This window comes from Copadichromis virginalis, linkage group LG11 (genome assembly GCF_057382275.1).
Source record: "Copadichromis virginalis isolate Kocher_CV1m ecotype Utaka linkage group LG11, C_Virginalis_male_GT1.1, whole genome shotgun sequence".
In the NCBI taxonomy this organism is placed as follows: Eukaryota; Metazoa; Chordata; class Actinopteri; order Cichliformes; family Cichlidae; genus Copadichromis; species Copadichromis virginalis.
In genome coordinates this window covers 40,356,963-40,379,482 of record NC_140628.1, presented here as the reverse complement: position 1 = coordinate 40,379,482, position 22,520 = coordinate 40,356,963, and the positions used below count along the sequence as shown (strand labels likewise).

General features: G+C 46.1%; 1 protein-coding gene across 1 annotated transcript; it reads right to left on the bottom strand.

The window, feature by feature from the left end:
* Window positions 1-1,318: 1,318 nt before the first annotated feature.
* pogzb (pogo transposable element derived with ZNF domain b) lies at window positions 1,319-22,349 on the bottom strand. Its single transcript, XM_085472534.1, has 19 exons — window positions 22,291-22,349; window positions 21,065-21,183; window positions 20,874-20,954; window positions 20,152-20,375; window positions 15,358-15,451; window positions 15,127-15,282; window positions 14,941-15,054; window positions 14,669-14,858; window positions 14,451-14,602; window positions 14,257-14,357; window positions 14,024-14,170; window positions 13,791-13,925; window positions 13,518-13,720; window positions 13,274-13,420; window positions 8,996-9,055; window positions 8,792-8,904; window positions 4,451-6,100; window positions 4,335-4,371; window positions 1,319-4,259 (listed from the first exon to the last, which is right to left on the bottom strand). The coding sequence occupies exons 2-19, from the start codon at window positions 21,177-21,179 to the stop codon at window positions 2,345-2,347; spliced, it is 5,634 nt and encodes a 1,877-aa protein (XP_085328660.1). The 5' UTR covers window positions 21,180-21,183; window positions 22,291-22,349; the 3' UTR covers window positions 1,319-2,344.
* Between the last annotated feature and the right edge of the window lie 171 nt (window positions 22,350-22,520).

Sequence of the window (22,520 nt, the reverse complement as noted above, 5' to 3'; positions counted from 1 at the left end):
GTTACAGTTACCGTTTAAAAAGGTGGTATTCAGAATACAGTTACTTTGTTGAAATAAATTGATTACACTGCGGTACTTTCCTGTTTCATATTGTCGCGGGTCAGGACTGTTTGGGTTTTGTTTGACAGCTACGTTCTGTTGTTCCAGGCGGCAGCGTTACGGTTGCCATGGTTACAGGGCGACGCTCTCTCTCTCTGCGTGTTTCCTGGGTGAGAGAGCGCCTTTTCGTTGTTGTTGTTGTTGTGCTAAGCTAACAGGCAGAATGCTACAAGCATAGCTCTAAAGAATGTAGCATCATGGGCAGTGTAGTCCGTGTTGCAGGGAGAATGGACTGCCATACACGTTATGTGTCTGTGAGCGAGGAGGGAGAAAAAGGGGAGTGGAAAGGTACGAGTTGTCATTGAGGAAAAACGGGAGCTGGAAGCATGTAAATATAATAATAACCACTGCAGCCAAGAAGAGTGCCTGACGAGCCCAGTTGTAAGTAAGCTATTAAGACTCGACTGTACACCGTGTTCCTGTTTTCCTCCGAAACATTAAGCAGCCTTTCAACGCCTCTCTCTGTCTCTCGCAAGAAAAGTTGACCCACACAACAAAGTAAAGCTATTTTTCGGCTACGAGCCGACAGGGACCCCGCCGTATTAGTCAGAGGTCCCTTTACTACAGTTCGGAGTCGCGGACCTTCAGTAATAGTAATAAATCACACAGCAATAGTACATTCACGTTGTTGTAAAAAGCATGATAATATATTAAGTAATCCAAAGTATTCAGCATACGTTACTGTCATTGAGTAACGTAACGGAATACGTTACAGAATACATTTTGGGGCATGTATTCTGTATTCTGTAATGGAATACATTTTAAAAGTAACCTTCCCAACACTGCTCGTGATGCATTTGACTTTTCATTTTATCTGCAAGCATTTAATCATTTATTTTAGCTGAATATTGTTGCTGAACATTTTCTGAACTTTCTGTCCTTAAAGGCCATTTTTTCCTTTACTTGTGTAGCTCTGCAATAACTTGCACTAAAGGTGTTTGAATAACAATAAAGTTTGATTATTGATCACAATTTATTCAGAGCTTTGAGGGAAAAGTGTCTCTGAGTGACTTGTTATGAAAGCGTCCTCCTGCATTGTCATTGTCACTCAGACTCTGAACCCGCTGGTCGGTTTGGTTTAGTTTCAGCAGCTCGTCAAGCCAACAGCAGGTAAACCTGATAAGATAAAAGTCACATGGCGCTCTGCTGATTTGTGCAGAGTCACCGTCAGGCACAACATAAAGTTGTTTTCTGAGAGTTATAGAGACGGACTCAGAGGTAGAGATTCTAGTTTTATTAATGAGGAACATTATCTAAAGTCTGTACAGCAGCACCAAAACATCATCAGCTTCACGAGGAGTCATAATCAGACGGACACTTCCTGGCCACAAGATCCAGACTAGCCAATCGGCTTCCAGGACTCCATTGTTCATCAGAAGAGAACCAGCATTCGCCTTGCGTTTTTCGCTTTAGGGTTGACGTGATCGCCTGAGTGGGATTACTGCGACCACCCATGATCATACCCAAACTCCACTCATGCTCTGAACACGGGTGGAGTTTTTGGTATGATATGATGCCATCGAGGCGGAGGTCCACCTCTGCTCACTTTAATGACTGAACCGTTTGATCACATTAGAAAACACGCTCACTTTCTGCACGCGGTGATGAATCTGCACCTCCACACGATGTTTTCACCTGCGGTCGTTTCGGTTTGTTAGCACATTTCCGTGTCAGTTTTCCCGGAGGATCACATTGGCCGAACGAGTCGACCTGGACGCAGGAACTTCTGGAGAGGTTTTTAACTATTTATGAAACAGACCTAACTATGAGAGCAGATGGAGATGGATCCTGATTGGCTGGTCTGGAAACAAATCTTACTGTAAATACAAAAACATAATATGAGCGGTGACTCGGCCACTCCACGATCCCTTTCTGTGTAAAACTCCAACATGTCTGTCAGAAAAGCACCTTCAAGGTTCATTTATTACCAAAAATAACAAACGAAGCAAAAATGTTCCCATCTGTCCGCATGGTTCACACGAACGGGGTGCAGTTCCCCTGTCGTCGACTAGATGGTGCTCGAATAAAAGAAACTGAGAACGCAACGATCAAGGAGCCGTTTCCACCGTTGTACCCCGGTTCGCCCCCAAACCCCCAGTGCCTGTAACGTTAGCACACAGCTGCAGTTGCTTACAGTCGATACCTTGACAGGTGTGCCCTCACCAACAGAAGGTTCCGCCCCCAGACCGTCCCCCTGTAGTGTTAAGAGATGGTGCAAAGTCAAGCTTGTGGACCTCCACCTAGTTCAGCTTTCCTCCTTCATGCTGCCCTCTTCGCCGTTGGCCTCGGCCCGGCTCTTCACTGTTATCTTCCACTCGTCCCCAACCTCCTCGCCAATCACTATCCTGGTCTCTCTTCTCTCCTTGCTCACCTCCTTCCTATCCTCTTCTGTCTCCTTGCCCTCTTCTTCACTGTCCTCCTCAATTGTTTTAACCTCCTGTTTCTCCTCACTGTTCTTCCCGTCTTCCTCCTCATCTTCCACCATCTCCTCCTCTGTCCTACCTTTCTCCTTAGCTTCCTTCCCTTCCTCCTCCATCTGCTCTCTTTGTTCTGACTCCTTCCTCGTCTCTTCCCTGTCCTCTTTCTCTTTCTTCTCTTCATCTTTTTTGTCCTCCTGATTCTCTTCTGATGTCTCTTCTTTCACAGCTTGTTCCTCCTCCTCTGAGTCCTCTTCATCCTCCAGTTCCAGCAGATCTGGAGACTCTGTCTCTGAAGCTTCAGCACCAAGCAGGATCTCAGTCAGCATCGTCAGTAGCTCGGACTGAATCCCGCCTCTTTTATCAGCTGTTGTTCTGTTGTCCAATTCCACGTTCTCCTCTTTGGGCCCCACCAGGAGACCCGTCAGGTCAAACGACTTCTTCCAAAGCTGTGGGACTTTATTCAGGTGTGTCAGAGCCTCGACCAACCAGTCAAATAACACCTGACCCACATTTGCTTGGAGGGACTGGGGTGATGTCTCCTTGATCTCCACTGGATTCCTGGCAGTGAACTCTGACCAGCGTGACAGCAGGAAGCGCTGCAGCACCGGCTTCATGCAGATCTCCAGCGGCTGCAGACAGAAGGAGCACCCACTAGGGATGACCACTGGCAGAGTCCCTGAGCTGCTGATGGAGGTGAGGAAATGATCACCCAGGTGCTCCCGATGCCGGTCCAGGACCAGCATTGACTTACTATGCTGAGCCGGGCCGGTGCGCAGCCACACCTTATTAATCCAGAGGTCCAACGCTTCCTCGACCGACAGCCCTTCTGGAATAGCCTCCAGCAAAATGAACTCTGGCAGGTCTCTTTCATTGAGCTTCCTGTTTCCCAGCACCAGAGCAGGTAGCATGGTGCCGTCAGCCAGCACCGTCAGGTACACGGTGAGCAGAGGCAAAGACCCTGTGAATTCCAAGGCCTCTGAGCGGCGAGACTTCTCCTGAACCAATCTCAAGTCCACAAAGATGCAAAGCTCATCCATCGCGGCAACGGTGCTCTTTGTCAGCTTGTGGGCCTGGATGATCTTCTGGGTAAACTCCTTGAAGGTCTTTACTTTGGCTTCCAGAAAACGCGGCAGGATGCGATCCAGTGTCGCAGCCCTGCCAGAACTCTGCACACCAAGTCGGTGCTCCAGCATGAAGTTCACCGCCCAGTCGTAAGAGATGCGGAAGGAGACACTAAAACCTCCTTTCTTCTTGAGGGTGGAAGCTTTGTGGAAGAGGTTGCTCTCTGTGATAGGAAGCTGCTGTTCACGCATGGATAGCACCCAGGCCACCATACGATCCGCACCATTGGTTTGGACCTTCTGCTCCTGCTCTTTTTCCTTTAGACGCTTCCGGGCCTCTTTCAGCCAGGATCGGATAAGCGGAGCCTCTGTTGCAAAGACGCGAGAGGCCTGGCGGAGTCCATCACAGAGAGCAAACAGGGCAATCCTCAGCTGACGGGCGGTCAGGAAATCCTCACGCTCTTTAGAGGCAGGTGCAATGGCCGGTGGTTGGGCATGGCCGTTTGCTGTTGATGGCATATGGAACTCTGGATCTTTGATAAAGTCTTCCTTAACCTCTTCAGTTTCTTCAGCGTCATCCAGGTCGTCCAGTCTCTCATCATCAGAAAAGTCCAGGTCCTCCACAGGGCCCATCGTCTCGTCCACGCTGTCCAAAACCTCATCCACCTCAATCGCTCCACTGCAGCAAAGACAAACTTTTATTAGTAGTTCACATCAAATAATCAAACATTTAACTGTGTGGATCAACACATACCTTATTCTGTCTTTGAGAAACCCAACTTTGATTGATCCTGTAAAAAACAAAAACAGCTCTTTGAAATTCAGAGCAATAAAACAGCTCCTTTCAGAGTTACCGAGTGAAATACTGACCTTTGTTTAGAGACGACAAGCCGTGATATTCCCAGAAGCAGCTTGGCTGTTTGCACAGGTTGGCTTTGCAGACGATGCAGCCATACACGCTCTCGTGGCGGATGTTCTTCAAGTTGCAGTTCTTGCACCTCTTGGACACATTACTGATCTTCGTCATCCTGTGCCTTTGTTTGACTGGCTCCTCTGCAACCTCGTTCCTTGTCACGCGCGACGTTGCAATCTCCATTGTCTCGAAGTATTTCTGGGCACACTTGGCGAGCTGATTGCCCAAGCGCTTGCGGAAATTTACCTGAGTAAAAAGACCATCCTGTACCCAGGCGGGAGGGTTCTCTTTGCGGCTCTCACGCAGCACAATGAAGGCGTTGACGATGCTCAGGTTGATCAGGAACCAGAAAAGGCTGCGCCAATGACGGTCCTGAGGGACCCCTCCCAGCGGGTTGCACGCCAGCAGCTGCTTGCAGATGTCGACACCCCGCATGTTCTCCTGCAACAAGCGGAAGGCCATGGGGCGGTCAATGGGGTCCAGTCCACCTACCTTGGTTTGAGACCTTCTCCAAACAGTATCTGGCTCATTTGGAGTTGCATTTGTTGATAGACACCCCATTTCCTTGGTATCCCTCCAGCGAGTGGCTAGCAGGGGGCCAAACTGTCTTTGTAGGAAGTCCCCTGGTTTCTCTAGCTCGCCCTCCTCCCACAGCTCCCTGGGTAGGATGGAGCTGGGAGGAGGGAAGGAGCTGGAGGCATAAATGCCCTGATCCAGAAGCTTCTGCATAAGTGGAACAGACGTGAGCGAGTTAGCAAGGTAGAGCTGGTGGTGTTTTCCCTCCAGACCGTTCACCAGTTCCGGCACTACGGTGAAGCCTGGATCCTGACCCGACTTAACCCCCATCTGTATGAAGAGACGGTGGCAGTAACCAGACTTTGAGTCACAGAGCAGCCAGACCTGAGGTTGAGTCTTCGGGTTCCCTTTGGTTTGGCTGCTGCCCTCTTCCAGGCTGGGCAGCAGCGCCCTGTCGATGGTTAGGCAGCAGTTTGGCCGGTAGGCATTCCACATGGCTTTGCTCAGGATTTCCAGCATCGGCCTGAAGATGTGTATCGAATCGCTGGGATTGCTGGTGCCACGGTACTCGTCTGTGGTGAAGCTGCCCATGCGGATGTTAGTGGCGATCTGCTTGAAGCGTTTAAAGCTCATTGCTCGATAGAAAGTGTAGCTGTTGTCATAGTGACTCCAGGACCAGTAGTGCGACGGGTCGGGAAGGTTTTGGATGCCCATCAGAATAACCAGGCCGATGAAACCTTTGATCTCGTGGGTGGTGACAGGAATCCAGTCAAGGCAGGTGTTGCTGAGGAAACGGCAAGTTTTGGCGTGGGCATTGGTCTCATTGGTGATCAGCTCAATGAGTGCTGCCGGGAAGACCAGGCTGAAGTAGTCAATGGCGTCGCTGCTCTTGGACAGGAAGTGGTGAGGGCCGCTGTTCTGCGTGAAGGGGCGGATGGAAGAGTAGGCATCATTAACCCCTGCTGGTTGTTTCCAACCATCTGCTGACTTCCAGGAGGGGTCAGGAAAGTCCTTGTTCTGATCTAGATCCCTTCCTTTTGAAGATTGTGGCTCCTCACTGTGGCAGAACTGGATGTCCGGTTCAACATAGGCTGGAACAAAACACAAAAAGAGGCTGGATCAACTCTACATTTCAGCAACTTAACAATCTGATTCTTTGGAATTAACCTAGCCACACCGACCTGACACAGGTTCGGAGACGTCCTGTCTTTAAAAGAGAAGTCTGAAATCTAGAGCTAATAAAACTCTCATCACATTTAAGTGACATCTTTATACCATTGTACGTGCGTCAGCAGGTTGGCCGAGACGCCGCCATCACTAAAAAAAAAAAAAAAATTCAGCTAGCATCTATATCACAATCCTGACATCAGCATGACCTAGGCTATTTCTGAGTATGCACACTTGTGTATACTTGATAGCTGACAGGGTGATTGAGGCTCACTAGAGTCGGCGAGAACAGCGAACTCCTCGCACATTGTTTTCAAAGCCCCCCGCTGACTTTTGCTGCTCAGGTTAAACATGATGCCGGGGCGATCGTGGCTCAAGAGTTGGGAGTTCGCCTTGTAATTGGAAGGTTGCCGGTTCGAGCCCCGGCTTGGACAGTCTCGGTCGTCGTGTCCTTGGGCGAGACACTTCACCCGTTGCCTACTGGTGGTGGTCAGAGGGCCCGGTGGCGCCAGTGTCCGGCAGCCTCGCCTCTGTCAGTGCGCCCCAGGGTGGCTGTGGCTACAATGTAGCTGCCATCACCAGTGTGTGAATGTGTGTGTGAATGGATGTGTAAAGCACTATACAAATACAGGCCATTTCCCCAAATGATATATAAGTTACTTAGATAAATGTTAATGTTAGTTTCATTTCAATGTTGTATTTGTTCCTGAGTAAATCGGTTTGGCTGAGATTAAAGTTCAGCTTCATAACTGCACCGTTTTATTTAAATTTAAAGCCTTACTCTGAGAGCTGTCAGTATGAATTTCACCCGTCATATCCCCTGATGTAAAATGTGCTGTTCTTATTTAAACAGCTGACTCTGAATTAAATCTAATATTAAAAAGATTTTAATTCAGGAGGAAACATTTTCACCGGGAACAAAAGCAGTGTGTTAATACGTGGAGATCCTGAAGGATCCGACAATGATCAGATTATATTTGAAATATTTGTTCAGTTCTCTTCCGAATTACTGCAGCTGTCGGCTGTAAGCTTTGAGTGATTACTAAAATTTTCTAACATCTCTCCTGTTTCTACTAAGAGAGATGAAGCGTGTGTTTCTGTCATGTAGTGATTGTGTTTAACTGTATGAAGGTTATGAGACATGAAACCGATCATATGTAAAAGCAAATTTTGCCAAATTGCTTATCTGGAGCTGTGATGTCATCACCTACACTGTTGTTCCAATTGTAGAACGATCGCGCTGCGTTATCGGGAAGACCGCCAGATTCCCGTGTGAACTTATGAAATATGGACTAGCAAGAACGTGAGTGCAGACTTGCGTACTTGAGTGTTGAGAAACAGCACTAATCTCTGCCTGTTCTGCTGCTCACTGCTGAAAAACACTTAAACACAGCAAGATTATTCCCTGATAACTGCAACTGCATGCTTCCTCTGTGAACCAGTTTAACATTAGAGTCTCCACAGCTGCTACAGAGTAGAACCTGGATCAAACAGTTAAACGCTTTGGAGTAAATTAAGTGAAATCTTATTTTAATTAAAAAACATTTAAAAGGTTAAACATACACGTGCATCAAGAAAACATGCATGAATGGGAGCAGCAGCTCCGTGTTGTTCAGGAAGTCAGAGGCAGAGTGGGGAGAGTGGGGAGAGTGGGGACGTTTAATCAACCGGAGGAGCAGAAACCATCTACCAACCAAGGAATCAAAAATCCAGGCTTTGTATTTCCCAGCTGAATCACTTCTCATAACTTCCTGAAACGGAGAAAAATCCAGATGTTCTGGCTCCGCTGTGCAGACAAAAGCCTGTACACTATTCTTCATACAGGAGAAGCTGCGAGGCCGAGGTTAGTTTGTTCACTCCAAAACTTTCACCCTGACGTGACTGACGTTTAGAGCAGAATGCAAAGAACGGGACTGGAGCCTTCAGACTGAGCGACACAGCTGAGGCTCCAGGAAGTGCCCAAGTAAACATTTACAGCTCAGGCAGCCGAGAGCCAGAGGACAGATCTTTAACACTGCTTCAAGGTTGGATGAGTGGACAAGCCTGGAATTTTCCATGTTGCATCTACAAACTTTAAACAGCGATTGTTAGGCTGAGTAAACCTCGACCCCTCCCCCGTTGTTCCCCCGGTTGCAGAGACTGGAAACCTTCCAGTTCTTTGCCGTCACAGCGATGGATCAATTCCAGGCTCCCCACCAGGAAAAGTGTGATTTAAGAGGAAAACAGAGAGACCTCTGTGAACGCCAAGAACCCGTCGACCTTTCAGCTTCAGAGACGTCAGCTGATTTCCCCCCGAACAGCAGTTTCATCAGCTCCACTTTATCCTCATCGGGGTGTTTGTGCTACTCTGCAGCAGCTGTGGAGACGCTAACGTTGCACCATGAAGAAACCTCTGCTTGACACTTTATTAGCTACACAAGTGTACATGCACACACTACATGGTGTGTGGCTGTTGTGTGGATGTTATGTACATGTGTACACATTGTGTGCGTGCTGTACCCACTGAGCTGCCCTTTGTTTTAAACGAGCAGCTGAACGCAGCCTGTTTGGGTGTAGCAGCGATTGTTGCTGTAGATTGTGTTGTTATGGGTGTAGTTGTGGTGGTGCGGTCTTACTCCTGATCCTGCAGGTGGTGCTGTGATGCTCCGAGTTCATCAGCAGGTGACTGGCCATCAGGTCAGCTGTCTGAGAACTGAACTCACACCTGAAGCACTGCAGGTGGAACGGGCTGAGCGGTGAGGAAGAGAAGAAGAAAATGAGGAGGCGGAGCTTCATCGGCAGCACGAAGACCAACCTGATCAGATCAATGAGGTTCTCACCATGGAGGAGGCAGCCTGTGCAGGGGGACGGCTTTGTCTTTGGAGCGCGGGACGTGGTGGCTGCAGATAAACGATCGAGCATCCATAAATCCAGATTACTGCACGCACTACTGCTAAATAGGGCTGCCACAAGCGATTACTTTGATAGTCGACTAGTCACCGATTATTTTTGCGATTAGTCGACTAATCAGATCATCATCCATTGGACGTAAAACTACAGCTTATTGCACCAGCAGCATCTGCTCTTATATAACTATCATTAGCTTACAGCTTTAAGTGTTTAAGGTGCTAACTAAAAATAAAGACAAGATGATAGTTTATTAAATTTTAATGAAATTTGCAGATTGTTTCGGTGAAGTTTAATAAACTCCTTGCTATCTAAAATATAACAGGACACCGGAGTATATTCTGGAGCATCTCACACTTCTGATAATCAGCTGTCTGCTTGACGTTTATTCAGCTGTGTAAAAACTATAACTTTAATCTCAGACAAACCGATTTACTCAGGAACAAATAAAACACTAAAAAAAGCCAAACAATAACATTTTTAAGTTATCTAAGTGACTCATATATCATGTTTAACCTGAGTAGCGAAAGACGGCGGTGGGTTTGAAAACGATTTGCCGGGAGTCCGGTGTTCTCACGGCTCTAGTGACCTAGCCCCCGGCTAGCTATCAAGCTAGTGGGTAACAGACGTCTCCGAAAACGTCGGAGCGCTTTTGAAAATATGCGGTGTCTTGATAAACTGAGCAGATATTTGAGGTTTACACAGCTACATTCTCCATGAAAATATGTTAAACGTTTATTATGTGACCCAGAAAGAATAATAAGAGTAATATTAAAACTAAGTAGCTGCCGCCATTGTTGGAAACTGAGCTGGGCCGCGCTATGAATTCTGGGACACAGCTGCTTCTTCTTCTTCTTCGGGGTTTAACGGTAGCTGGCATCCTTGTACATGCAGTGCTGCCATCTTCTGTTTCAGTCCGTTATTAGTGTGAATGCTTGAAAAGCATTCACAGTATTGTTGTTGTAATCTTTATTATTATTAGTGTGAATGCTTGAAAAGCATTCACAGTATTGTTATTCGAATCTTTATTATTATTATTATTATTATTATATTTTATCTATTCCGTACGTTTTTTGTAATCCTATAACTTCAAAACCGTTCAACTTAGAAAAACCATTCAAACACCGTTAGATTCCTATTATTTTGGACAACACTGCTTCTATTTTTCATATTTTTAACATTTATATTTTTAATTTTATTCAACTTTATTCAACAAAAATTTATAATGTATTTCAATGGGGAGACCCTTCAAATCCTCATTCAACTTACTCATTTTTAAACTCTTACTACTTCCACATACATTGACATAGAGCCACCATTCAAACTTTAAAACGAAGACAAGACATTCAACTATTCAACTTGTATTTATCTTTTCAATATCTATTATACTTTTTCTTCAGTTCCAGTTTAAGTTTCATGATGTTTTTTCACCCGTTTCAGAGTTTATAATGGGTGTGTATGGGACGGAATGTTGGGGCTAGAGTGAGGCAGCTCAACTGCTAGAGTGAGAGGAGCAAAAAAATTAATCTTAAAATCTTTTTTAAAACTGCTGCTGTGTCCGCAGCGTTTGCTCTACAGGTATGATTTTACCCTCAAAACGTAGCCATGGCTGTCCTCTTTCATCCAATGTGTTTACTATTGTACTAGGTGTTGTGGTTCTTTCATAAATGTCACCAATGCACAGCCTCCTCCCTCCAACTCTTCCATAGACTCTAATGTTAAAATGGCTCAGAAGGTTCGTTTGAAAATCAGAAGAGCATGGTGTCTTTCCACTGTCACCACGTCCATATAATAAGCTCCACAGGCATGAAAACTGAGAATTAGGTAGACTAGACATTGCTGTCGCTCACGGTGAAAGAATTTTGTCAATACGACTTTTACTTTTCATTTGGGAGCGATTTGTTTCGGCCTGACTTTTCTGTTCATTTTAAGCAGCAAAAGTGAGGCGCATGTCTGTGTACGTGTGTATGGAGCCATTGGGTGCGGTCACTATAGCAACCAGGCTCACACCTGCCTGCTTAACGAGCTCTGCCTGCCACTGTACCAAGATTCATCTTAAGCACTTCTCTTTCAACTGCTGCTGTGTCCACAGTGTTACAGCCATCATTTTACCCTCAAATTGTCGCCATTATTGTTCTCTTTCCAACACCGTATCTTTCAAAGCTCAGGCATTTAAACTTTTTAAACTGTGTGGATCAAAGTGGAGGGATCACATTTGAGTCATTCAGTGATTCAAAGAATATGACCTTTTAATATTCATTCAGATGTTTTCTGACTCTAAATGTTCTTTTCTCATTTCTTAGGGTTTTCTAATTTACATTTAAAACATTTTCAGTTTTTTTCCAACTCCTTCTTCTGTGTAACCTTCAGCTTTTAGCAGTTCAGCACTTTTGTTTTCAGGTTAAATTCGGGTTTTTTTTTTTGTTTTTTTTAATCTCATTCAAAATTTTTAACTTAAATTCAGTAATTATTTCATTTCAATGCATACATTCAGATTCAAGCATTCACACTGCAGTTTCTTCAGAAAATGCACTTTCTAGTTATTATATTTTATTCTGTATTCCGTACGTTTTTTGTAATCCTACTCCTTCAAAACCGTTCAACTTAGAAAAACCATTCCAACACCGTTAGATTCCTATTCTTTTGGACAACACTGCTTCCATTTTTCATATTTTTAACATTTATATTTTTAATTTTATTCAACTTTATTCAACAAAAATTTATAATGTATTTCAATGGGGAGACCCTTCAAATCCTCATTCAACTTACTCATTTTTAAACTCTTACTACTTCCACATACATTGACATAGAGCCACCATTCAAACTTTAAAACGAAGACAAGACATTCAACTATTCAACTTGCATTTATCTTTTCAATATCTATTATACTTTTTCTTCAGTTCCAGTTTAAGTTTCATGATGTTTTTTCACCCGTTTCAGAGTTTATAATGGGTGTGTATGGGACGGAATGTTGGGGCTAGAGTGAGGCAGCTCAACTGCTAGAGTGAGAGGAGCAAAAAAAATAATCTTAAAATCTTTTTTAAAACTGCTGCTGTGTCCGCAGCGTTTGCTCTACAGGTATGATTTTACCCTCAAAACGTAGCCATGGCTGTCCTCTTTCATCCAATGTGTTTACTATTGTACTAGGTGTTATGGTTCTTTCATAAATGTCACCAATGCACAGCCTCCTCCCTCCAACTCTTCCATAGACTCTAATGTTAAAATGGCTCAGAAGGTTCGTTTGAAAATCAGAAGAGCATGGTGTCTTTCCACTGTCACCACGTCCATATAATAAACTCCACAGACATGAAAACTGAGAATTTGGTAGACTAGACATTGCTGTCGCTCACAGTGAAAGAATTTTGTCAATACGACTTTTACTTTTCATTTGGGAACGATTTGTTTCGGCCTGACTTTTCTGTTCATTTTAAGCAGCAAAAGTGAGGTGCATGTCTGTGTCCGTGTGTATGGAGCCATTGGGTGCGGTCACTATAGCAACCAGGCTCACACCTGCCTGCTTAACGAGCTCTCTCTGCCACTCTGCCAAAATTCATCTTAAACACTTCTCTTTCAACTGCTGCTGTGTCCACAGTGTTAAAGCCATCATTTTACCCTCAAAACGTCGCCATCGTTGTTCTTTTTCCAACATCTTGTCTTTCAAAGCTCAGAGATGTAAACTTTTTAAACTGTGTGGGTCCAAGTGGAGGGATCACATTTTAGTCATTCAGTGATTCAAAGAATATGACCTTTTAATATTCTTTCAGATGTTTTCTGACTCTAAATGTTCTTTTCTCATTTCTTAGGTTTTTCTAATTTACAATTAAAACATTTTCAGCTTTTTTCCAACTTCTTCTTCTGTGTAACCTTCAGCTTTTAGCAGTTCAGCACTTTTGTTTTCAGGTTAAATTCGGGGTTTTTTTTTTATCTCATTCAAAATTTTTAACTTAAATTCAGTAATTATTTCATTTCAATGCATACATTCAGATTCAAGCATTCACACTGCAGTTTCTTCAGAAAATGCACTTTCTAGTTACACTCTTAAATCCTGCTACTTATTCCTGCGTCTTTTGTGATCTTACAAAGCTTCAAACGACGCGTCGACTATTAAATCAGTCGTCGACGATTTTGATAGTCGACGTAATCGTGACTAGTCGACAAATCGTGGCAGCCCTACTGCTAAAGAATACTCCTGCAATACTCGGATTACTTACTTGATCATGTGAGCAGCATAGGCCCGGGAGCAGCAGCTGCTGTAGGGGCACAGCAGGCAGTGGACGTGAGTCGGATAGTGGGCGGAGAAATCGGAGGCGTCGGTCCCGCACTCCAAACACACCAACCTGTCGTCATCACCTGACCTCCTGCAGGAGGAGCGGAGAGACACACCTGAATCATGTGACATCAACAACACAAGAGGAGGGGCCCAAAATCGACGTCACCTGTCACCGTCAGCCTCACCTGTTGCCATGGATTCGACGGCTGCCCAGCTTCTTGGTCGGGGACCGCGGTAATTTTGATGCTGTGGGGTTCTTCTGGATCAGAGACCTCTGTGGCTCCATCTTGATCTTGATTGGCTGGATGAGGGAGGCGGGGTTCTGGAGGAGGCGGCTTCCTCCTGATGTCACCAAGGGCCTTATCTTGCCATAGGTCCTGATGGTCACCTGAAGACACATGGACCAGTAATGCCACCTGTCTGGAGCAAGACATTTAAATCAAGACGAAGGCACTGACCTTTGACCCCGGCGGCAGGCCCTCCAGCTGAGGCGGGCGGCGGAAGCTGCGGTGGTTTTCCAGTTTGTGCTGCATCTTGTCTTTGAGGAAAACAAACTGCAGACGACACCTGTTACAGTGGAAGGCCTGGTTTATCTGGGAACAGAGAATTTCAAATTAAAAGACCCATCCACTTCCACTGCAGGAAGTCTACACCTGGTGTTTGTTCGTCTACACCTGGTGCGTGTGCTTACCTGGTGTTTGAGCAGGTGCTGCCGGTAGCTGACGGGATTTCTGGTCACTTTCAGACAGAAAATACAGAGCAGGAAGCACGAGTCTCTGTGGAAGCTGGAGAAGTGCTGAAGGACGTCCGAGTAGAAGGACGAGCGATACGAACACACCTGCGAGGTCGTAACACCTGAGGTAAGGATCAGACCTGACCTAGGACGGCCCGTAGGTGGGAAGGGGCGGGTCAGTGGTCACTCACCTGGCAAACGTAAGGCATCTCACCCGGTTTGTGGTTGGACTTCATGTGGTTTAAGAAGAGTGGCTCGCTTTCAAACGCCCACTCACAGATACGACACATACCTGAGAGACAGACAGGTGACAGGTGAGCCCTGAGCCAACGCAGCTCGTCACACATGCAAAAACACAGGCAAGCACTCCGTGTGTGGGTCTTACAGGAGGAGAGGGTGGGGCCGTGCACCTGGTCCTCGTGGCTCTGCAGCTGAGCGTCAGACGAGAACTGACGGTAACAGAACCTGCAGCACTTCCTGTCATCATCGCCGCCGCCATTAATCAGCTCTGAGTGCTGGAGCATGTGCTGCATCAACCTGCACACACACACATTAAACATACAGAGCACCGCATCTGTATCCCGCGTGTGCTCAGGTGCTCACCTCAGGTTATTCTCTGACAGGTGAGAGCAGATCTGGCAGGTGAAGGTGGAGGTTTTGATTCCCAGTGGGAGGGGCTTCCTCAGACTCAGATCACCTTCAAATGTGCCATAATAAAACTCCTCCACGCTCATCACCACACGGGTGGAGTCAGCCGAGTTTGTGCTGACAGTCGAAGGGGCGGAGCGAGCGGCTGTGGGAGCAGGTGACACACACACAAAGGTAAGACGTAACAAATCTGAGCACACACAAGCACTGACAGGTTATTGGTGTACCGCTGCTGATGGGAGTGGCTCTGGTGACGCCATTGGCTGAACCTAAGGGGAGGGCGGGGGACCCAGCCACCTTCAGTGTATTGGCTCCGCCCACTTGGGTCACGTGGAGGTTAACTGAAAAACATGAAACTGGTCAGTTTGAGTCGTCCTAAAAGAAGCTCCTCCCACTCTAGGTGTCACGCTCACCGGGTGCTGGTGTGCTGGTGCGAATCGTCAGCGTGGCGGGCAGCTGCATGGCAGTGAAGGTCGAGCCGGGCTGGGTGGGACCTCCTGAGGGGGCGGGGCCTGACCTTACCGGCGACACGCCCACACTGGGCCGAACCAGCTGACCCAGCGACGGGGCTGTGGACAGGAAACGGCTGATTAGCGATCGGCTGACATCGATCACGGATTTCGTCACCAATTAGATCGACCTACACCGGATGAGCGTGAGCGGCTGCACCGTCTGACCCGGCTGCAGGTTCAGAACCAGAGGAGCGCCGGGGTTCACCACCGTCTGCACCGGGAAACCCTGTACATCCAAACACACGACATCACCATGACACAACGTGGAGACTCAACAGCTTATCTCAGATGTAGTCCCGCCCCCAAATCTGCCCCTGCTTCCTGCTCCTCTCAGACTGGACATCGTCACCGTCTAGAATCTATTCCATTCGATTTGAATCTGGGAAATTTTGCCTATAGAAAGGAAGCTGACACTCGCAAGACTTTATCAAAGGTGTGAGCATCACAGCGAGGCCTTTGTGTCAAAGTAGCTGAAGATAAAACAGAAAAACATGAAGGTGGTTTTTCTGTTCTGGGATTTTATAAAAATAGTCTGCAGTACTTCTGCTTGTGGGGATAGGTTAATTGGATAATCCAAATTGCCATTAGGTGTAAATGTGCGAGTGAATGTGAGTGCGAATGGTTGTCTACGTCTATGTGTGTTCGCCCTGCGACAGACTGGCGACCTGTCCAGGGTGTACTCCGCCTCACGCCCTATGACAGCTGGGATAGGCTCCAGCGCCACACGCAACCCTGAAAAGGATAAGCGGAAGCGAATGGATGGATATTCTGCAGTACATCAAAAACGAAAGAAAACCATTAAAACCCTTTGACTGCCTCACCAAGATAAATACAATGAAAAAATTATTTGTTCATATTTTCTATTCCTTTAGGTCAATAATGATCACAATCAAAAAAAAAAAAAAATTTATACACACCTTATAGTTTTTTAAATATTACCCTCTACCAAACGGTTGAGATGTCTCTCTATAGTACAACTACATAAAGTTCTACAGACATAACTAGTAGAAAAAAGTAAAGGTTATACTCATTTTGCAAAACAATAACTACCCAATTTTGTGTTTGACCCACTTTATTGTGGTAGTAAAACATCAAACATTGATGGATTCCATTTCAACAGTGGGCGTCATAATAACAAACCACAAAATGTATAAAACACAAAAATATTGTAAATTTGATCAAAACTTGATCTGCAATTACCGAAAATTCATAAACATACAAATTCACTTTTGACCTGTTGTTAACATAAACTTTTCACTGTAGTGTTGGAACAGCACTAACATTTTTTTTTTTATTTTCCAGAAAATTCTGGTGGTATATTATATACCATTGCCATTTTGCACTGAAAAATTTGAGAGCACACTGAAACAGTTCTGGCTCTTTTCTTTTGCCGTTCATGCAACTTCACCAATACCCCTTGATGATTAGATCTTCTGGTGGTACACTGCAAAGCATTCCTGACTGGCATTCAAGCACAAGAAAACATTGCATTTTTGGCATTTCCATCTTGAGACGCCCTTTGGACAGTAATTGCATCGGCCTCGCTTGTCAAAGTGAAGTGGCCAATGCCCAAAGCAGTCATATCGCACATCTGGCTGTGGTTGTGAGGGTCTTGGGGTGTATTGTTTCTTTGGTGGTGGTGGAGAGCTGGATGATGGTTGGCCAACTTTGGATGCTGGCTTGTTGACTTGTTTCAAGCTATGCGCAACTGCCAGGCGGAATCTTTTGAGTGTGATTGGTTTCTGGTTTAGTTGTCCACATTCCCTCTTGTAGACCAGCCAGGAATTTGCAATGGACAGATCAAGCATGTAACCAAAGAGTGGCAGGTACCATCTTGTAGACTTGGCTGGGGTCTTGTACAGGTGTACCAGCATGTCAGAGAGATCTATCCCTCCCATATGCTCATTGTATGCAGGGATGAGTGATGGGCATGGGATCATAACTTTCGCCTTGGACTCTTTGCTCCAGTGTTTGACAGTTGAAAGTGGCATGATCCCAGAAGCATTACTTAGCAGGTTCACACATTTGTTGTCAAACCATTTAACTGCGATCACACCTTCAGCAGACCTGTAGTCAAAAGCTCCACGCCCTCTCTTCATCAGCTCTTTGTCTGTCATCAAAGTGGCTCCACCTGTGCGATTTGGTCGAACAGTGCCAATGCACTTGACACCCAATGAGGTGTCTAGGTGCTGGACCAGCTTAAAACTGGTAAAATAGTTGTCACAGAACACAACAGAAAGCCTTGGCTGTGTTATGGTTTGGCAAAGTGTTGTCACCACTTTGGCTCCCAAAGGTAACATCTGCTCCTCTTCACTGAGGGTAACGTTGAAGAATGTGGAAGGTCCCTGACCAGGTCATGAATGATGCCAGATGAACTTGCTCGGCAAAACACCTTAAAGCCCCATTCGTCTGGCTTGTTGGCAATATATTGACGGAGATTGCCAGCCCTTGTGCCTTTATATGCTACCATGACCTCATCTACGCTGTGCTTATTTGTTGATGGTATCTGGAGGCATTGCTCACGAAGCATATCAAAGAGAGGTCTGATTTTTTTAAATCGGTCTTGACTCTCATTGCACTGCTGATTATCACTGAAATGAATGAACTGGCGAAAAAGCTGGAATCTCTTCTTTGGCATGATATCTGCTATCACACTGAAACGTGACTCATGGTGCCAGTAATCCTCTAGCGATGGAAAGTTGAAAACACCCATGAATAGGAGGATTGCCAGAAAATCTTCAATTTCCTTAGGGCTAGTCTTGATTGTGTCCCCCAACTCTTGAGCAGAATACAGATTGGTATGATAGGCAATATGATCAATCATTTCATCAGTGAAGAGCATTTTGAAGTACTGGAATGGGGACTGTAGGGCGTCAGGCGTTTCGAAACTTGCATCTGGAACTTGAAATTCTTCAATGTCCTCATGCTTCCAGATTCTTCTTGTGTCTTTTTTTGGGACTAAAGAGGAAGATGGGTCTAATGTATCCTCTGCTTCATCCAAGGGAACTGTTTTTAGGATAGGTTTCCCTTTTTTGCTCATTTTACGCAAAAGTTTATTAGATCTACTTGTTGAAGGAGCATCTTCATCCAGGGAAACATCAAAGCAGCTTTCATCACTATCATCTGCAAAATTGGGTTGAAAATCTGGATCCTCTATTGGGTCATCATCACTCAGTTCACCATCGGAGTCCTGAGAATTTTCAGGTACAAGGGCCAGGTAGGTGCGTTGTCTTGCTCCATAAAAGGATTTGCAATCCATCTAATAAACATAAAAAAAAATACAATTTTAGAAATATAGTTGGTTTGATTTCCATGTACTCTAAAAAATAATCACAGAAAGTGAGTAAATCTTTAAACATTAGAACATTTTGTAACATACAGTATTTGTCATGGAAAAATGTAAACATGTCATATTTACATGTATAGATCATTAAATTATTTATATTCAATAGTAAATAGTCAATTTCATATGTTAAAACAGCAGTTCTAAACATTAGCTAAGTTTTACTACTCTTACCATCAATTGACAAATCAACCGTTTGGTTGAGCATGTTTTTAAAAAAATATTACGGATTTATTACAGCTATTTTCTGGTATCAAATGACATAATCATGTTCAGTAAAGACTCTGACATGTTTATACTGTAGAAAAATGTACTTACCTTTAAAGTTTTTAGCCAAAACAGTCCATGTGTCCAGAGTGATTTTTTGCTTTCTGATTTCTTGGTTGGAGGGTGGCAGATGAGGCCTGCCATATCCTGACACAGTGCCATCTAGTGTTTTTTTTAGGATAACATAACTCAACCAAGTGGTAGAGATGGCTCAATAAGGTTGAGTTAAGCTAAGTACTCCAGTTCATTATATATAGTCTCTCAAAATATGCTAAACCAAATGTTTGAGCAGGCAGTCAAAGTTAATCAACACATGAACATTACCTCTGAAGTTACAGCGGTTTTATTACAGACACAGCGTTTTGCATAATTTAAAAAAAGTTTAAATTTGTGCAGAAGCCTGTTGAACGGCAGAAATTAGGTTTTCTTTTTGTGTGCGTGACAAACAAACAAGATTTTAGACGGGACACACACACACACACACACACACACACACACACACACACACACACACACACACACACACAGAGAGTAGTTTACGTCTTTGTGCAGAACCTGAGATTCTGGCGTTTCAGGCAAAATAAATTTATACTTAAAAATCCTTTCAGGATTTTAATGAATCGATTTTACGTTATCCAAGCTAGAATCAATTTTAATCAATAAATCGATTATCAAAACCCAGCCCTAACCAAAATCCTAAAGTGAACTTCCTGTTTTATGTCACCAGAGTCGCACTGAACCAGGAGAGAGTTTACTCAGCTGAGCAAGAGGATTTCCTCACAGACCGCTTTTCACAGCGCCCCCTGCTGGGCATGAGAAAGAATGCAGGTTTAAAATGCTGCACCCACGTTTTACATCAGGGTGGGGATCTCCAAGGGCCGGTGTCCTGTGGGTTTTAGATCTCAACCTGGGCCAACACACCTGAACTAAATGATTAGTACAGGTGTGTTGAGGAGGTAATGTAGCCATTTAAATCAGCCGTGTATGCTCGAGGACACGTCCACAACCTGCAGGACACCGGCCCTCGACCAGCCGAGGGAGTGGCTTAGTGACCAAAACAAAATAACCAAGATTATGATTTAAAATAATCGTGAGCAAAACACTAAATCACTGTTCCGACAGCCTGACTGCCTGCAGCGGTTTAAAGGGTGGAGCCTAAACTCTGGATTATTGTTCATGGTTTTAATTTATTACGCTAGAGTACACATGTATGTTTCACGTTATGTTACTCGTTATTCTCACGTTTTACTCATTTCACAGAGGAGCGTTCGGCCTGGCTGACCTGCTGAAGCACAGGGTGCGTTTGATTTCCATACCTGTGTAGTGGTGAGCAGGATGGGCTGGCTGCTGCCGGTGCCGGCGGCCGCTGGAAGTAGGAACGTTCCACCCGCTGTCTGAGTCAGGATGAGTGGTGGAGCTTGAGCCATCAGGCGTGGGGCCGTGGAGGCAACAGGGAGGCGCGGGGCAGAGGAGGAGGCGGTAACGACAGAGGAAGGAGGTATCACAGAGGAAGAGGAGACGACCTGGGCAGGTGATGAAGCTGAAGAAGAGAGAAAGGTTAGCAGAAGGACTCGGTGAAAGCTTTTACGGAGGGACGCGGAAGCACAGACTGCTCCTCCACATCCAGGAACACCTTCAGCTCACAGCACCGCGTCTCTGCTGCTTCAGGCTGTTCCAGGATCAGCTTCAGACATCGTCACGTTTGGTTCTCCAACAAAGCTGCTGAAGCTCTGCCTGTCCCAGAGAAGAGGTCTGCTGCTTTTACCTTTGACCTGCTGACCCTTTGCTGCCACTTTCCTCCACACTGTGTTAGCTCTGCTGCTCTGACACACGAACATCAGACAGAGAGCGCCACACTCAACACCTGAACCTGACGACACCTGTAAACTCAGCTTTATTCATCTCGTGCTAGATCACACAGTCAACAGTCATGCTGTGAGAGTCTACAGTAACACAACTGATCTAAGCATCCAAGTGAAGACGCCGTCTGGGGCTCCTGTTGTGTCATCGGCTATTCAAAGAAACACCGAACACATACCTGTTGCAGCAGGTGTGATGGGTGGGGGGGTCCTTGGAGGTGGAGTCTCAGAGACTGGGAGTGGAGATGGAGAATCCTCCACTACATGGAGAGAGAGGGAGAGAGAGAGAGAGAGTCTGGTTCTAGGGTTTGACTCAGGTCCAGAGTGTCCAGAACTGGTTTTAGAGTTTGGACCTGGTTCTGAGACTCACCTGGCTCTCCATAGTTGTCCATGAAGTCCATGTCATCTTCCTCCACACTGTCATCCACCTGTTGCCATGGCTCCAGCTCCTCCTCCTCACACTCCATAAACAACTCTGTATCCATGTTGCTATGGAAACCACCAGAGAAACCATCATTGTAACCACGATAAAAGAAAAATCTGACCAGCAGCATTTCCACTACGTCACATGACATTGGTACACTGGTACTGCACACCTGCAGCTTAGAGTTATATTTAACCTGAGAGCCAGGTGAGCAGGTGATCTTTTCACAGGTAACTTTAGCTGTAAATACTCGAGTGCGTTTAGTTTCAGAGAACACCTGTGAGCCCAAAGACCAATGAGAGAAAGGCGGAGTCGTCTCTCAGCATTACCACAGTGACATTAAACCAAAAACTACAAACAGACATGTCCTTCAGGGACAAATCAGCTGAAAGACTCTGTGGTGCGTCCACAGCCTGAGGACGGGTCCATCAGGTTTGATCAGCATCACAGACGCTGATGTTTGTGTCAGTGAACCTCACAGCTGCGCAGTTCAGTCCCGGTTTGAACAGAAGTCGGTAGATTTAAAACATTTATGATTTAAATGAGGACACCTGTGCAGTCCAGTCAAACACCTGCGTTTGCCGAACACGCGGATCAGGATGACCTGACCCCGCTGATCACGCGCACAATCACGGCAGCGGCGTTAGTGTGGACAGACTTCCGGTCACTGTGACGTTTCGATGCCTTCTGTTGCTGCCGTTTGTGCTCTGTCTCTTTGTCACGGCCCTTATTTTAAATAAAGTAGTGGTGTGATTAACAAAGGCTGGCCTTCATTCGCTCAGCTGACGGTGAAGTTAAACAACAGCAGCTCTGCACAAACTCTGACGTCGGTAAATCTTTTTAAATAAAGTTGGGTTCAATCAGCTGTAGTTGCAGGTGTAATGGCAGCTGCCGCCACAGGGGGCGCTCAGCCCGCTCTCCGGGTTTTTGTTCCTTTCAACCCGGCTGAGACGCGCCTGTCGGCGGGGACCCGAACCTACAGGCCGAGCGGGCCCAGCTGAGCCGAGCCGGGTCACCGGGCTCTCGGTCAGGACCAGAGCTCAGCACGCAGCGCGCACCCCGTCTGCACCGCCCCGCCGGGGGCAGCTCGTCGCTGCACGCCGAGCGCCTTCCGAAAGCTTCAGCGGGGCCTGCGTGTGACGCCGGGACAAGCCGTGCCGGGCCGGGCTTACCTGAAACTGGAGCGGCACCGCAGAGCTCGGACGGGTTCGCACGGCTCTTCTCGAGGCGCGCTCCGGTTCGACAGTCAGGGGGCGGGCCTTCCGCCCGCTGCCGTTTTACAACTGCGGATTGGTCCGCACAGACACGTCACTTCCTGTTCAGGTGGCCCTGCAGCTCATTGGTCAGTGGAATCTTTGTGGAGGAGCTGAACCGAGTCGCGGCCGTCAGGATAGAGGCGAGC

Excerpts from the sequence above, each read along its gene's own strand:
- pogzb (XM_085472534.1), bottom strand. The coding sequence starts at position 21,179 with ATGGATACAGAGTTGTTTATGGAGTGTGAGGAGGAGGAGCTGGAGCCA. Across the intron at positions 13,721-13,790 it reads GCCTGCCGCCGGGGTCAAAG|GTGACCATCAGGACCTATGG; the intron begins GTCAGTGCCTTC and ends ATGTGTCTTCAG. Across the intron at positions 8,905-8,995 it reads CACAGGCTGCCTCCTCCATG|CCCGTTCCACCTGCAGTGCT; the intron begins GTGAGAACCTCA and ends CTCACCGCTCAG.